At 43.7% G+C, this 15,042-nt stretch overlaps 2 protein-coding genes and 1 long non-coding RNA gene across 4 annotated transcripts in view; all 3 read right to left on the reverse strand.

Annotated features, from left to right (window-relative positions):
• LOC136360476 (uncharacterized) overlaps positions 1 to 15,042 on the reverse strand; it is a 254,845-nt gene that overhangs the window by 10,966 nt on the left and 228,837 nt on the right. The gene's annotated exons all lie outside the window — the stretch shown is intronic.
• ERI1 (exoribonuclease 1) lies at positions 1,466 to 9,767 on the reverse strand. Of its 2 annotated transcripts, XM_066317748.1 has the most exons (7): positions 9,649 to 9,767; positions 8,854 to 9,029; positions 6,540 to 6,750; positions 5,111 to 5,194; positions 4,309 to 4,418; positions 3,107 to 3,221; positions 1,466 to 1,909 (listed from the first exon to the last, which is right to left on the reverse strand). In XM_066317748.1, exons 1-7 carry the CDS (start codon positions 9,721 to 9,723, stop codon positions 1,667 to 1,669), a joined length of 1,014 nt encoding a protein of 337 aa, XP_066173845.1. In that variant the 5' UTR covers positions 9,724 to 9,767; the 3' UTR covers positions 1,466 to 1,666. The 2 variants fall into 2 exon arrangements, with proteins under 2 accessions (XP_066173845.1, XP_066173846.1); XM_066317749.1 differs by lacking the exon at positions 8,854 to 9,029 and having other exon boundaries at positions 9,649 to 9,754.
• Positions 11,697 to 15,042, reverse strand: part of MFHAS1 (multifunctional ROCO family signaling regulator 1) — a 34,607-nt gene continuing 31,261 nt past the window's right edge. Inside the window, exon 4 of the mRNA XM_066317737.1 lies at positions 11,697 to 13,929. The gene's annotated coding sequence lies outside the window, so the exon portion shown is untranslated. The remainder of the gene's footprint in view (positions 13,930 to 15,042) is intronic.

The following is a 15,042-nucleotide window of genomic DNA, read 5'->3' on the forward strand; positions in this document are numbered from 1 at the left end:
GAGCTGACAGATAAATGGTATTTTAGGAGAAAACAGATCAGAGATTTGTATTTTATCTTGTGAAAATCCATCAAGTATGGCTACAAAATGTAAAACAACTGTAAAGTTCAACAAAACACTACAATAGAACAACTATCTGCTTTAAGGGGAAAATCCCCAAAAAACAAAACCAAAAAACATCATTCTAAAGCAGTTATGACTGTCCAAATCTGTAACTCAAGAAAGAAATCATATGAAGCAACTGAGAATTGACTAATACTCCTTCCTGCATTAATTTAAAATGGAAGTTTTCACAGTTCCATTGATGTGGTTTAACAGTCAGAAGAGCAAAGCAGGGCTGGGAGGAGTTTGATTAGTCAAACAGTCAGTGTTCTTAACAAAGTTTATTAATTGGTTATTTTGTGTCCTGAATGTAGGTGATAAAAAGGGTGAATTGTAATACAGGGATAGCAATTTTTTTTTAACTAAGAGCAACTAAAATACATTATTCCACTTTCAGAACAAGCCATTCTAATGCAAAGTTCACATTAATGGCTCACTTTGTAACAGGCCATGGAGACAAAGCAAATTAATATTTTGGCCTTTTTTGAATATTATCTTATCTGAAGCCTGGGGAGAAAGCAGAAGTTGCTAGTAATTAGCTGTAGCCTTTAATAGTAAAATTATATTAATCTTCCAATGTTAGATTTTGTAATTAAGGCATAGCTTCATGGTGGCAGAAGAACAGGAAGATACCAAAAATAGCCAAACATGTCTTTAGAGAATGAGAAGCTTCCTATTTTATGTAATAATCACTGAGCATGAAATTTTGACAACCTGGCAGGTTTTGAACTTAGTTTTAGTTCACTCACTTTTAAGACCAAATGGCTGATGGTGTCTAAAACTAACATTCGATGAATGGCAGCTGTGCAGGAATAGAAGACGGGATCCTTAAAGTGAAAATCTGAAGAACATTCTCTTTTGAAACACAGGTTAGAAAAATACCATCATACCACATAAATGAAATTTTTATTCAACACCCAGGTCTTCCATTTGATGGGGAAGCAAACATATTCCTTAAAGAAGAACCCCAAACAACAGAGTACTCCTCTACTGCTTTAGAACTGATGGATGCATTCCCATTTCTCTTAGACTTTGTAAAAAGCAAAAAGATTGGTAGGAATCCTTACCCTTATCAGGAAGGGCCTTATCAGGAAGGGCCTTATCAGGAAGGGCCAGCCCAACCACTACTCTTTCAGTTCTTCCAGGAATGGCTTATTTGTGTGCAATGAATAAGCAGATGCTAGATATCATTGGAGTACATCACAGCGAACAAATAGTGCCCACAGGCTGGGGTGGAACAGCAGCACACAGGCCCAATCCCTCTTAGCAGGTGTTCAAATTACATCTTCTTAAAAGCTTAACACTTTGTCTGGATTCCAGATATCAACCTCACTGCTAGCAAAGTTGGAAACAACAACAGAAGTCATCAGTACAAAAAGAAATTGCTGTAATAGGCTTCAAAGAACAAACAGCTTCTATGCTCCTCTTAATTTCAACAGGGATGATTAGTTAAGGTGCTTTAGGATTCTGCACGGCAGACAAGCTGACAGAGGTGGCCATTTAATAAGCTCTGGAGTCTTTAGCGGGTATTTGAGGGCAGCTCCCGCGGCAGAACCCTGAACTGCTAGTTTCTGTAGCGGGGCATCTGTGGAGCAGGGGCTCCCTCTAAGGGGACTGAGGAGGAGACTGACATCAGCTGTCCACCGTGAATTCTCTCATTCACCCGCAGGTCACAGCCATCCTGCAGCATCCTTATAGCTATCCTTGCAATGTTTTTAGAGTCATCAAGTCCACTGTGAGGCCTCCCATCATAATTCATGCCCAGATTTTCAAGCATGATTGTCAGCTTGGTCTGGTTCCTGGGAACCTGATGGAGAAAGTGAGTAACATTCAGGGATTAGGTTTAGTACCAAGTCTTTTAAATCAAACACAGGGCACTAGAAACACATGCAGATTTTAAACCTACTTAAGTCACATATTACTTTCATGTTGCCTTCTGTCAGATCACTAACCATTTAACTTCAAAGCAACTTGGTGAGACAAGAGGAGACATATTTTTTTTGTTTTTACAGAGGAGACATAGTCAACAGGAATTTGTCTAGACCTGGGATCATGTCAAGGGCCTCTTACCAGCACCAGCTCAAGACACACTTGTGCTGGCAAGGGTAAGTTTAACCATCTTTAGAAAAAACAAATAATCATCCACAGTGGCATTGCAGAGAGAATCCAAGTTTGGTTTTCCTTTTAAATTCTAAGTGAATAAAGAAGCACCAGGCTCCTGATTCTCACTGACATCAAGCTTCTGAATGCCTTCAACCTTCACAGGAGCTGACCAGCAACACCTACAGCAACCCTGTAATATTTGCCCAGCCCAAAGCAAAACTCTTCCCTTATTAAATGTCAATCTCTCTTTTGTCTAGAGGTTCCATTTAGTATGAAAAAGCTCTTAAAAATAAGAGCATTAGCTAGGCTGAAATCCCTTTCAAAAGAAGTATTTTAGTGTAGGCTGATTGGGAATTTGCTAGAATCTCCAATAACTCAAATTTTATGGTTATCTGACAGAAAGCAGCAATAAGGCCCAGCACTGAAGTTGGTTTTTCGTTTCTCTTGACTATCTGATTCCACTGTAGATACATCCTAATCTTTCTCTGTCCCCATTACAATGTCAATAGTCAAGATGATAGGAGGATTGTGGTGCAAATTAGTTTTGCAGTGTGTTGCATGAAAACAGGAAAAAATAACTGAAAAATCAAGGCAGTCTTTTCAGCTGAACTACTTCAAGGTACACTTGATCTAAGAGGACCTGTATAACATTTTTAGACAATCCTTTAAGAAGCACAACCTGAGTCTTAAAAACAAGATTAATATCAAAACGCAGTAGATTATATGATATTCAATTAGTGAAGTGAGATCCGCACATGAAACACATTTGAAAATCAGGCACCAGGCAACTTGTTTAAGTACTATAATTTTATACTACACAAGTAGAGATGACAAGCACAACAGGACATTCTAGAGTCTTAAACCAAATTTTCCCGTAGGAGAAACAGCAATTTGTACAAACCTTGTAGAAGTTCCCATATGATTTGCGAATATTGATCCACTTTTTGGCAAAAGAAGGGTATTTGATACGGCTAATACGGCACTGGATGTTCAAAAATTTACTCATATCCCAAGATCTTAGAAAATCAAAAGAGGAAAACATTAGTCATATTTAATTCTGTGTTCTACATACAGCACAGTTGTAGAACTAAAAGCTGTCTTGTCTCTGGTGATCAATAGAAGGAAACAGGAAAAAAAGGAAGGAAAAGCTCCTTTGCTATAGTCATGGTAAAGAATGTTTTTATATGAATTTGTTAATCATGGGGAAAAAAATGATGACAGGAGCCAGACTTTCACCAGGATGGTTTCAGGTCCAAAATGGTGAAGACAAAAAATAGCACACCAACTACACCACCTACCACATCAACACTGAAAACTGCCAATCAATTAGATGCTTACACAGCCCTCAGGGAAGCAAGTGACACCCTAAATCTTCCTGATTATTTAGGCATGCATTTATTTCTCTACTTCAGGTAGGCTATTGAAACTAGACTGCACCTAGTTTTATGAGAAACCAGATCTCTATGAAAATATGAAGAAATTATAATCCTATTTATTTAACAGCCTGCCTTCCTGAAGGAAACCACCCCAACAAGTTTGTAAGCTGCAAGCTAAAGTAAAGCTTTTTTTCCCCATCTCTTCTGGCTGTCTATGCAATCTCCCCGATGCAACAGAGATTTCAATGCACCTATTTTCCTAAAGGAATTTCACTGAGAGGATTCCTCTGGAGGAAAATTCCAGAGACATTTAGGCCCAGTAATATAACCAGTCTTACAACAGCTCTGCTTTAGCATTTTCTTTCTTTAATTCACTGTTGCTTCCAAAGATAGGAATGTAATTATAGGTTAAAAATTTAAAATTGCAGAGTGTTATTTTCAGGTATTATGTGCTAGATGTAAGTGGAGAATTACAGCAACAATGAAGTATAAAGTCTTCAGCAGCACTCTGCTGCACACAGACCACTAGGGAAGAAACGGCGCCATCTGATGGATTTAAGCCTCATTTTGAACAATTCGGTTCAGTGTTACTGATTTTACCAAAAGCTCCAACTAAAATAAAATCAGCAAAATGGCAGTGTCCTGACCCATCTTTAGCAATGCTCTCACAACTGTTAAACATGGTTTTGCAGTTTTAGATTGTGCTGAAGGCTGCACAAGGACATACCCGTCGGTCAACATGGAATAGCTGTACTTTGTTCCCAGTTCTCGTTGTCTCATCCACTCTACGACATTCTGCAGAACTTGAGGAAAAATATCAGCTTTATCAACAATGTCCTTAGAAAACAAAAACAAAATGCAACAAAGTAAGAAACATTTTTTCAGAAAAAAAACAAAACAAAACAAAACAAAAACCAAAATACAAAAAACCAAAAAAACAAACAAAAAAACCCCCCTGAGCATTAAGTGTATAAACTGTATTGGTATATGGCAATTAAAAAATCAGTTTCATCAAAATCTTTACAAAATCAGATTACACATGAACAGATGACTGGACAGGTTTTCTAAACTGAATAAACAGCACCACAAAAGCCCCACTACAAGAGAGCCAACTTCCTAATAGCTTCTGTAAAAGTAACAAGGTCAGTCACCAGTTGAACTTGGATTAAAACCTTTGAGGTTGTTTCCCAGGCTCCTTCTTAAGTCACTTATCACAAGCCATTGCCATCCTAAGACTCTAAACTCTTCAGAATAAAAATCACAGGAGAGGAACTAATGCAATTTAAAAGGTGTTTTGCTCTACTTAAGACTAAATTTCTCCACATGAATTAAAATGAGAATACTTCTCCCCACAAAATTTAGTGAAATCAGCTCTGTGTTAATTGGGAAAGGGAAAAAACAAGGATTAAGAGAATAGGCCTTACAGAAAAATAACCATGAAAGACTACCATTTAAGGTTAGTAGTCTGAAATCAACACCACATCTCTTTCTTTCCTATTTCTTCCTAAAGAAACAAAAGTGCAAATTACCTGGGTTATTCCTGTCAGACTGATGCAGAAGTCTGAAAGCTTGGGATTAATCTCTGGCTTCACATATTGCTGAAAGGTATCCTCCTGTAAGAGGAGAATTCATCACTCAGCTGCAGCACACTATGCAGCCCACTTGAAGGCAACTGCCTCACCTGCAACAGCAGCTACCTGTCCTGCTGCAGGCAAAAAGGAGAGTGCACCTCCTGAGCCAGTATGAGCCTCCTGACTGGCCATCATCAGATTCCTAAAGGGACAGATACCTTTCCAACCAGAACATAGCCTTCCTCTCAGCCAGCAGGCACCAAAGAGTGGGAATGTGGGTTTAAGAGGGAAAAAGGACAGACTGCAAAAAAGCAGAGGATTTGGGAAGAGTGAAGAGCAAGGAAAAAAGAAGTGAGAGGCATGAGCAAAGCCTTATGTGTTTTAGGTGGTATCTCTAAAGGTTCACCTGCAATTCAATGCAAGCAACCAGCCACACACCTCAGAAGCTTCAGGCAAGTCCTACACCTCTGGATGCCAGCCAGGCAGAGACAAACAAAATCTCACTCTGGGAAGCTGAGCAATAAAAGAGTGATCACTAAAGGCAAGTTTCACGGAAAAAAGAAAGCCCCAAATCCCTGCTGTTATACAAAACCTTTTGGACAGATTTAAAAAGCCACTCTAAGAGCAATAAAAACAATCCTGGTAATCTGCACAATCCTTTTTCTGCAGTTAAGTCATACATGCAGCTATACTTTATTGTAGCATCACAATGATTACTGGAAATCCTCTTCCCATTAAGAGCTCTTCATAAATGAACCATTAGTCAGAGGTGTGTGCACATCCTCTATTTCACTGGGTCACTCAATTTCACTTAAGTAGCAGGTAGTTTATCCTAAAAGAAAGCTGTCCTGGAACAGAGCACTTGAGGCTACCAAATGCCTGCGAAGTATGTTTAAAATCAGGTTACACAGCTGTCAGTCTGTTGGTTACAATGTGCAAACAGCTGAGCCTGACAAGAAGCGGAGTTCACTCAACCTCCCTTTCTAGACCTCTGCATTAGTGTCTTGTCGATTGCCTCACACACCACCACAGAAATGGATAATTTTTGATTATGATGAATCCCTTGAGCCTAGAAATAGATTTGTGGGCCTTAAAGCAGGGAAAGAAAGGGCAGATGGGAACATACACAGACAACTGAGAAACTCATATCAATAGAGGGAGTCAACAGAAGGGGAATGATCTACTTGGATGATCATTTGGAAAATGCTTTCAGAAGAGAAAGTTTTGTTTGTACCTAAGAGGCACAGATGATAAGCCCTTATGAAAAAAAAAAAAAAAAGCTATTTTTAATGAAGTTCAACATCTACTTAAAAACTAATCTAGACTTTCTAATGCAAACAAGTTACTTCAAAGAATAGCATACCAACACAGCCATTAGATCACTTACTATTTCCAGGGTACGTGTGTTTACCAAGACAACAGGAAATTCAATTATTTCATGTACAAATTCAGGTGGGTTTCCTTCTTCACATGTAGCTTCAAAGTCAACAACACAGATGTAGTCATAGCAGCTGTCTCCACTAATGTGTTCCTTCTGCATGAGCTTCTGTTTCTTGTAATAGTTTTTCAATCTCTTTTTCAGTACGTCTTTCACTCCTCTAAAGAAATAGGGAAAATGACAAAGATCACACTCTTGTTTCATTATTTCCTTGCTGTAAAACTGAAGCTGTATTTAACATCTGAAAGTTCAACACTCGTTAATCTCATCTCGAACACCAGCATTCATGAAATCTAAATTCCACTTTATCATAGAGGAGCATTATCCCCATTATCTACACTACATTATATCCCATTTTCTGGGATAACACAGAGGCTGTAATACCCTCCACAATACAATACCAGAAGCAGCCTGGGAAGCATGGCAGAGAAACACTCTGCAGTCACCTCTACTTCAGCAAGGCTCGGTATCCAAAGCCTTTCCAAAGCTCAAGTCTTTGTAGATTACTCCTGGTTGACTTCTGGCCCTGGAAGAAGTACTGCTTCACCTGCATTCCCCTGTGCCCTCTATCTGAGGTGACTCATTCCTGAGGCCTTTCTGCATCACTGGTATTGATAACACAGAATCCATCTTAAATATCCACATTTTACATATTTCTTAATTTAAATTTTAAATTGAGCTTGAATAACTCAACTAAAATTAAAGTATTTTGAGATTTCAGTTGTCAGGAAAACCTTCTGGTCAAGATTCTACTTTTCAGGAAGTTTGTGGCTATAAATAAATTCATATAGCAAGTGATTAAAGTTACTGTGTCCTTTTAATACAAACATTATAATATATTGAGTGCAAATGCCAGAACTGGCATGTACCAAACCAGAGCTGGATAAATGAGAATAATTTACCCTTCCAAGGAAGTTATTTTCAAAATTATTCACTGCAAATGAAATCACAGAAAAGATACATATGGCAAGTAGTATTATCAGAAAAGCAGCCCACTGATCCACAAAGAAGAACTGAAATCAAACTAGTAAACATGCATTTGAGCACATCAGCTGCTTCTGCAGAGAGAACTCTTCTTCACTCTGCATTATTGATCTAGTTTAAGTCAATGACCAGTTCATTAAAAGGTGAGACAGTATAGGAGCTGATGGAGGGGGAAATTGTCTCTTTCTTCACCAAACTTATAAAAAGAATTAAAAATAGGAAATGACTGACTATCACAATAACCTCAAAGGAAAAGAAGGTGTGTGGTAATCTGCTCAATTCTCTACATTAGAACTGATGCACAATTTGTTTACAGATAAGACATATTCTGACCTGACTTGAATATATTGACAAAAGAAGCCTAGCTAGGGTAAAAGAGAATTTTTAAGCTTTCAGCATGTGCAACTAAATTAAAAAATGCATATAGAAACCTTATAACCTCAGAGAAGGCCACAAACATCATAAATCATTTGAATTCTGATTTCAAATTTTAAATCAGAGCAACTGCTAAATAGCTATAAAAGTCTAATGTGTTTTACCAAAAATTTTCTCCAGTAATGATAAGATTTTTTCCTCACGAGGCACTACATTAATTTAGCCAGCCAACTCCCCACCATTACTTCCTCATTCCTGCTGCCTACAGAAACAACACACTTATTTTTCTCAACTGACCTTCTTCACAATATCTCGTTTGACAGGCCACAGAATTATTAGAGTCTTGCAGGTCATTTCCAGTACAGGAGGAACTACACTGTACTGCCTTGCCTCCACCACAGTGAGCAAAAATCCAGCTTATAACACGTTCATTTTTTCACATTTTTCTAGCACATGTATTCAGAGTAGCAAATTCTCCATCTGAAGGTACTTGTCCTCTGCATTGACTAAATCCTGAGCCCCATCACCAGACCATGAAGCAAGTATCAGATCTGTACTGGTACAGTAAATAAAAACATGGATGTTCAGAAGCAAGCTGCTACATGATGGTCTGCAGCACTACTTGAGAACCACTGCAGTTCTTCTTTCCCCCTTGACCAAAAAGTGATGAGAAAAACCTTAGAGTTATTTATTCTTTCATCTCATTGACTTGCCAGTTGAGACGGCACACATTAGGCAGTATGCATTAATCCTACAACAAAAGCTGCAACAAGATTGCACATAAAACAACTGGTGTCTGGTGCTGCGTCTGCTTTTCACTTTGTGCTCCGTTTTTAAACTTTAAAATAATCATCTCTCATGACTTTATTGCTCTCAAAGATAAATCAACATGTTTACAAATAACCTGGTTTCGAGCTTGAACTCTGCGAGTTTACTTCTGAGCTCCTCTCTGGTCATTCTGTTGATATAACCATTGGTTATAGCAATTTCTTTGTAAATCGGATCACTGAAGTCGTTTGAACTGGCAGCTGAGGTTTTGCCTTTAGTTTCTTGATCACTGATCCTACAATGCTGCCTACCCTAGAAGAAAGAGAAACCAGGAAGTCATTCAAGAAGGTCAAAACAAGATGTTTGAGCATTTCAGTTTGTTTTGGCACCAGAACGCAGTAAATCCCACTGTTACACTTGTGATCAAACTGAACGAACTAGCTTATAGAGAGGTCACAGAATCGATACTGAAGCCTGCTCTGAAACACTGTTTTCCTAAACAGAAACAGAATAAAGGGACACTAACGCACGTGTCTTGAGCCATGTGGAACAGCAGCTCTTGGAGACAAAACCTGAACACGCATCCTAATAGCAACAAAATGAGTTCTCTGGTGTAGTCAGGCAAAGCCTTCACGAGCAGCGAGATTTCTCTCGACGACCGAATTAACCGCAATGCACACTGACGGGGACCCGCGGGCCGCTGCCCAGTACGTGCAGGAGAAACAAAGCAATAAACCAAGAGGAAAAACTGCGGGCGCTTCGGCTCCCGCCCGCTGCTCGCAGCCCCGGCGGCGCCGCTCGGGAGGGCGAGCAGGGGCCAGGGCGGGCGGAGGCCCGAGGCGGGCAGCAGGGCCGCCCTGTGCCGGCGGGGCCGCGGGCTGGGGCCGGCACGGCCCGGGGCCAGCATCGCCCCGCCGCCCCGAGCACTCACCGGCGGGCACGCCGCGGGAGCAGCCGCCGCCTCGTCCCGGGCGGCCTGCGGGCGGTTCTCTTTCTGCTCCTCCATGGCGGCGGCGGCGGGAACCGCGGCGGGGACGGCGGCCCGTCGGGGGCGGGAGAGCGCGGAGCCCGCCCCTGGGCGGAGCAGCGGCGCCGGCACCGCCGCGGCGCTCCCGTGGCTCCGTGAGGCCCGGGCGGCGGCGGCTGCCGGCGTTCCCCCGGCGTTGGACGCCGCGGTGGCCGTGCCCGGGCAGCCTCGCCCCCGGCCGGCCCTCGGCCCTGCCCCTCTGCAGCGGCCCCGCGCCTGCCGGGCGGCCCGCCCCGGGGTTTGGGGCCGCGGCAGCTCTCCGGAAGCTCTCTCCGTGTTACGGGAAACACACACCGGGCACACACCTCGTTTATGCCTCCATCCTTCTTCTCATGGCGCTGACTTCGCACAGAGCCCCTGAAACACGGATCTGGACACTCCTAACATGCTGGGTGCCAGGTCACAGCCGCCAGAAGGATGCAGTCGACTCCCTGCCCCTTCCTGCCAGGCAATTTGCTGTGTCTGCTGTTCCCCATATCCCTTAACCCAGAGTCAACACGCAGGGTGAGGTGGGTGACACAGGACGTGCAAAGCTCTCTAGATTTTCTTGGCCAGGAGATGAAGGCAAAGTGGTGAAGCCTCTCTGTGCATCACAGGTCAGTTTATTCTCAGCTGGTGCTTCCCACAGTCCTGGAATGCAGTCCAGTATCCCTCAGTGATGGAGGCCGATGTGTACTGGCACCCAACTAATGCAACCATGCCAATACCTCCACATCTGCCGGCCACTGAAGAGCCCAGAACCTTCTTTCTTTGCTGTGGCTGGGGCCCCAGCACCCACCCTCAGTCAGGCCTCCTGTGTCACTCTGGCACACCAGCACCTCCTTGCAGATGCTGACATCCCTCCCGCTAGACCTGCTGTGCAGCATTTGTCATCTTTGGTGTGTGTGCCACCGAGGCCCATTTCATCTTCTCCACAGAGTGATCGCACACACAAGTGCTTGGGGCTACGTGCATGTCCTGGTTTTGGCTGGGAAAGTAAGCTTTCTTGGAGGCTGCTGCAGTGCTGTGTTTTTTGATTTAGTATGAGAATATTGTGGATAATACACTGATGATTTAGTTGTTGTTCAGTAGTGCTCACTCCAAGTCAAGCCCTGTCAGTTTCTCATGCTCTGCAAGTGAAAAGGTGCACAAGCTGGGAGGAAGCAGAGTCAGGACAGCTGACCTGAAGTGGCCAAAGGGACATGCCATACCACAGAACACTGCGCCCAGTATATAAATGCAGGGAAGGAGGAGTGGACTCTGGGAGCTGCTGATGCTCATCCCCCAGCACTGCGGGAGGGGCTGGGAATCAGTCAGTGAATGGTGAGCAACTGTACTGTGCATCCCTCATCTTTCTTGGCTTTTATTCCTCTCTCTTTCATTGCAATTATTATTATTATTATCTTAAATAATGGAAGTAAACTGCTTTTAATCCATGGGTTTTAATTTTTTTCCCTATTTTTCTTCCCACCAGGAGGTGGTGGTGAGCGAACAGCTGTGATGATGCTTAGTTGCCAGAGGGGGTTAAGCTGCAGCAGTGGGAAGGGATTTGCTCCCATTTTTAATTCACCCTTCTGGTGCTGCCACAAATGTCCCTGTTACCAAGCAGAGGACTGCCTGTTTTATACTCTGGCTCCAAAACCTGCTCTGAACATGAGCAGTGAACCAAGCTTTTCATGAATGCAAACAACATCGTACCAATGAGAACCACTGAGCTGGCCTCACAAACCCATAAAATAACTTAAATGGTAGTGGGGAGAAAAGCTCTCCCCAGAAATCGCTTCCCTTGCTAGACTGGGCAGTGGTTCACAGATACTAAATAAGGGGCTCCATGCTGAGATTCACCCAATGGCAAATTTCTTCTTTGTGACTTTGCCACAGCACAGATCTACAACTAGGTGCAGACCCTTCCAGAGCTGGAGCCCAGGGAGGCACTGCAAGAGGAAAAACAAATCACACAGCCAGAACTCTCCTGGAGATTGAGATCACTTTTATTTTCAGTCATTTTGGCGAGGATGTGTGGTCAAGTGTGGGTGTGGTGCATGTATGTCTGGGCATGCATGTGTGTGTGCGCAGAGTCCTGCCCAGTGATGTGGATTATATGAATACCTGCAATTACAGTCCGTGAACTGAGCCATGAAGCGTGTGATGAGTGCTACACTGAGGCCCACTTGCTTGCCTCTTCTTGTGCTTACTGCAGTGCAGCATCTCCACCTCCTGGCACTGCTGTTCCAAGGATGCCAGCCCAAGATCCTATCCAAAGGACGCAAGAGGAACTGAGCTCTGGGATCTGGTTCTGCAGGAGTGAGCCAGTGGGTTTTCTTCTCACTTAGTGAGCTCCTAAACAACATTTGCAGTTCCCTTTGACATAACCATATCTAACTCCTCACAGTGAGGAGCCTCAACTGCTTTGAGGCTTTAACTGCCTCAAACTTTAACTACCTCAGAGGTACAATGGGGAAGAGAACAGGGACCCCACATTAGCTCCAGTGCTACAGCACAGCCAAGCACATCTTCAGTTCCTGGGAAAGCAGCACCCAAATACACTACTGAGTTTTTACAGCCACCAAGAGATTGTGGCATGGGGGATGCTGCAAGGGAGATGACCCATGCTTCTGCAGCCCCCAGTCTCTTTCATCTGATCTGAGAGATCATAAGGCAGGGTAAATCCCAAACTAGGCTTTATTTCAGTTTAACTTTTTAAAGCTGAATCCTCCAAGCTCAGTGCAGAGACAATGCAGAAGGAACAGCACTGCCATGAAAGGAGACTAGTCAAAGGCATCCTGGCCTTGTGGCAGACTGGAAACAATCTTACTTCTCTGACCTTTTTGCTTATATCACAGCTAAAACAGAGGTATCCCATCACCCAGGACCCTCTGCAGCTGCCAGAATTCTCCAAGTACTCCTGTAAGCCCTAAAATGACCTAGATGTGCAGCATCACCCTTTGGGCTCACTCTCCCTCACCCCTATGTATTTGTATACTGCTTAGGGACATGCTATTCCTCACATTACATAGACCCAGAAGAAGGCAAAGCTGCTATCCTGGGAGTTTCACTTGGACGGATGCAGGTTTGAATCCCAGGTTTTGCTTTAGAGCATAACACAAGGTACTCCAGGACATCTTCCAGCTGCTCAAAGTCCTGGAGTGCAAAGCAGCTCACTAGCTCTGCTTCCCCCAAACTTGTCTGAACCAGTTTCAACAGGAAATCAAAACTCAGTCAAGCAAGGGATCTGCAAACCAGTAAGTAAAACCAGTACAATCATCTTGAGTGTAGTAGGCATCTAGAAAACTGCCAGGAGATTCTCCTCCTATTCCAAAGGAGTTAAATTCATTGTCAGCTCCACAGGGTGACAGCTGATGCCCCAGTGCTTTCTGAGCTCTTTATAATACATCTTCAGTAAAGGCTGCAGAGTGCTCCACAGAGGCCTTAGTTATTTCTAACAGTTTGGTAACTCTTCGAGCAGGGACAAGAACAGGAACACAATACATACTCTGAACTCAGGTATCTGCTGTTAGGGCACTGCATTCAAGCCCTCTTTCCTTGTGGTTTGATTAATGAAAAATGACAGATCCTTCAAAAATACAGGGCTGTCATCCCTGGGGCTCAGGGATATTAAGTGGGGTCTGAGGCAGAAGCTCGGCAAAGGGACATTGTATGAGGATACCAGGGTGCATCCTTAAAAGACAGCGACAGCAAAATCAAAAGTACTATGAGTTGCTTGGTTTGGTTCTCCTGCATGGATCTCCCACCTGGCAACTGCAAAGGGGAGATGTTTCTGAACTGCATAGAAAATTAAATGGCTTTTGCATATTAAAAAAATTCGGATGAAAACACAGTTACACCAGTTACTAAACAGTGGGTGGATGAGCAATCACTGTTTCGTATTTAATAGACCCAACTAGATTGATCTCCATACTGCCACACTCCTGGCATCATGGCTTCAGTGCACAGCAGCAGCCTGAGTGCCTGCAAAGGTCAGGGAATGCTCCCATGGAGGTGGCACACCCAGGCAGGGGGGTTGCGGTCCCAAGGAGCAGGCTGTAAGATGTCTGCTCTGTCCTCTCACTCCTTCAATCCTCACGCATCCCAGACCAGATGGGCACACTGGGAAACAGGCCTCCGGCTGGAAAAGGATTCCAGTTTGTGGTTTCTTTACAATGTGGTTTCCACGCAACTTCACAGCAACAAATCGCTAGTTTCTTCCTATGGAGAATGGAAAGAGAGGTGAGTAGCAGCAAAACAGGAGGCGACGGTAGGGAATGCTCTAACACAAGTTCTGCCTGTACCAGGCAAGTTTCATGGGTAGCAAGACTCAGGACAAGGGAGTTTCCTAGCATTACTCCTGAGCACCATTCAAAGATCTCACTTCCCTTTCACCTCCTCCAGCCACCACAGACAATTCTGAGTCTCCAGTTTATCCACAGGAACACAGAAGCAAATTCAATTAATGATTCTCACTGATGTAAGAAGGTTCACTGCCAGAGGTAGCAGGTCAACACATGAAATCTGAGCCCAAGCTACCCTCCCAAACTGGAATGACACCCTGAAGAGACAGGAAGCTGCCAGCTTTTACTTGGCAGCTTTCCCCCCTGAAGTAAGGTACATGGCTTGATTTCTTCTACCTGGCCTCTGGATCTCCTGCTGCAGTGGATTCTGCCCTGCTTTCCCAGCATTAGGTTCTTGCCAATGGGAAGATTTATAGCCTTGCCCAGGAAGCTGGCATCTGAAGGATCAGAAACCAGGGGAATATCATCTGTGCAACAGCAGCAGGTCCCAGCAGGACACATCACTGTCTTGTAGTGGTTGCAGATCTGGCCAGCTCACATCCTGGTGGGCACTGCCTGCTGACTTGTACCACCCATTCCAGGTCTGCTGTCACAGCCCAAAGAGTTAAGAGCTGTACATTAATTAACAAAAGTATTTTAAGTCTCTTATCTCTCAGGCTTCCCCAGCACCTGATGAAGGGATCTTGGCTCTGGAAATGCCTGCCTCCTACTGATTTACACTAAATAAATATTTGTATGGAGCAGGACTCACACAGCACTGTTACCAGGGATCAGCTACAGGGCACAAACTACTAGCAACATCTTAGAAGTCTTCAAAGCCACACAACTGGGGGAGAAATTGAACTTTGGTACCAGTCCTCAGCCTGGCCTTTCCATCTGGAGAAGAAAAATGACTGCTCATGAAGAATGGCTGCCAGGGTCACCCCAAGGGGTCAGGATCAGTTTGTACCACACAGCCACACTCTGCTTCACCAGATCTCTGCACAAAGATGCCTGGGTGGCTTTCCTAGGAGGACGACCAAAATCTAGA

Source organism: Sylvia atricapilla, chromosome 4 (genome assembly GCF_009819655.1).
Source record: "Sylvia atricapilla isolate bSylAtr1 chromosome 4, bSylAtr1.pri, whole genome shotgun sequence".
NCBI classification, from domain to species: domain Eukaryota; kingdom Metazoa; phylum Chordata; class Aves; order Passeriformes; family Sylviidae; genus Sylvia; species Sylvia atricapilla.

Excerpts from the sequence above, each read along its gene's own strand:
- ERI1 (XM_066317748.1), bottom strand. The coding sequence starts at position 9,723 with ATGGAGGAGCAGAAAGAGAACCGCCCGCAGGCCGCCCGGGACGAGGCG. Across the intron at positions 6,751-8,853 it reads GAGTTCAAGCTCGAAACCAG|AGGAGTGAAAGACGTACTGA; the intron begins GTTATTTGTAAA and ends CTATTTCTTTAG. Across the intron at positions 1,910-3,106 it reads CATATGGGAACTTCTACAAG|GTTCCCAGGAACCAGACCAA; the intron begins GTTTGTACAAAT and ends TTTCTCCATCAG.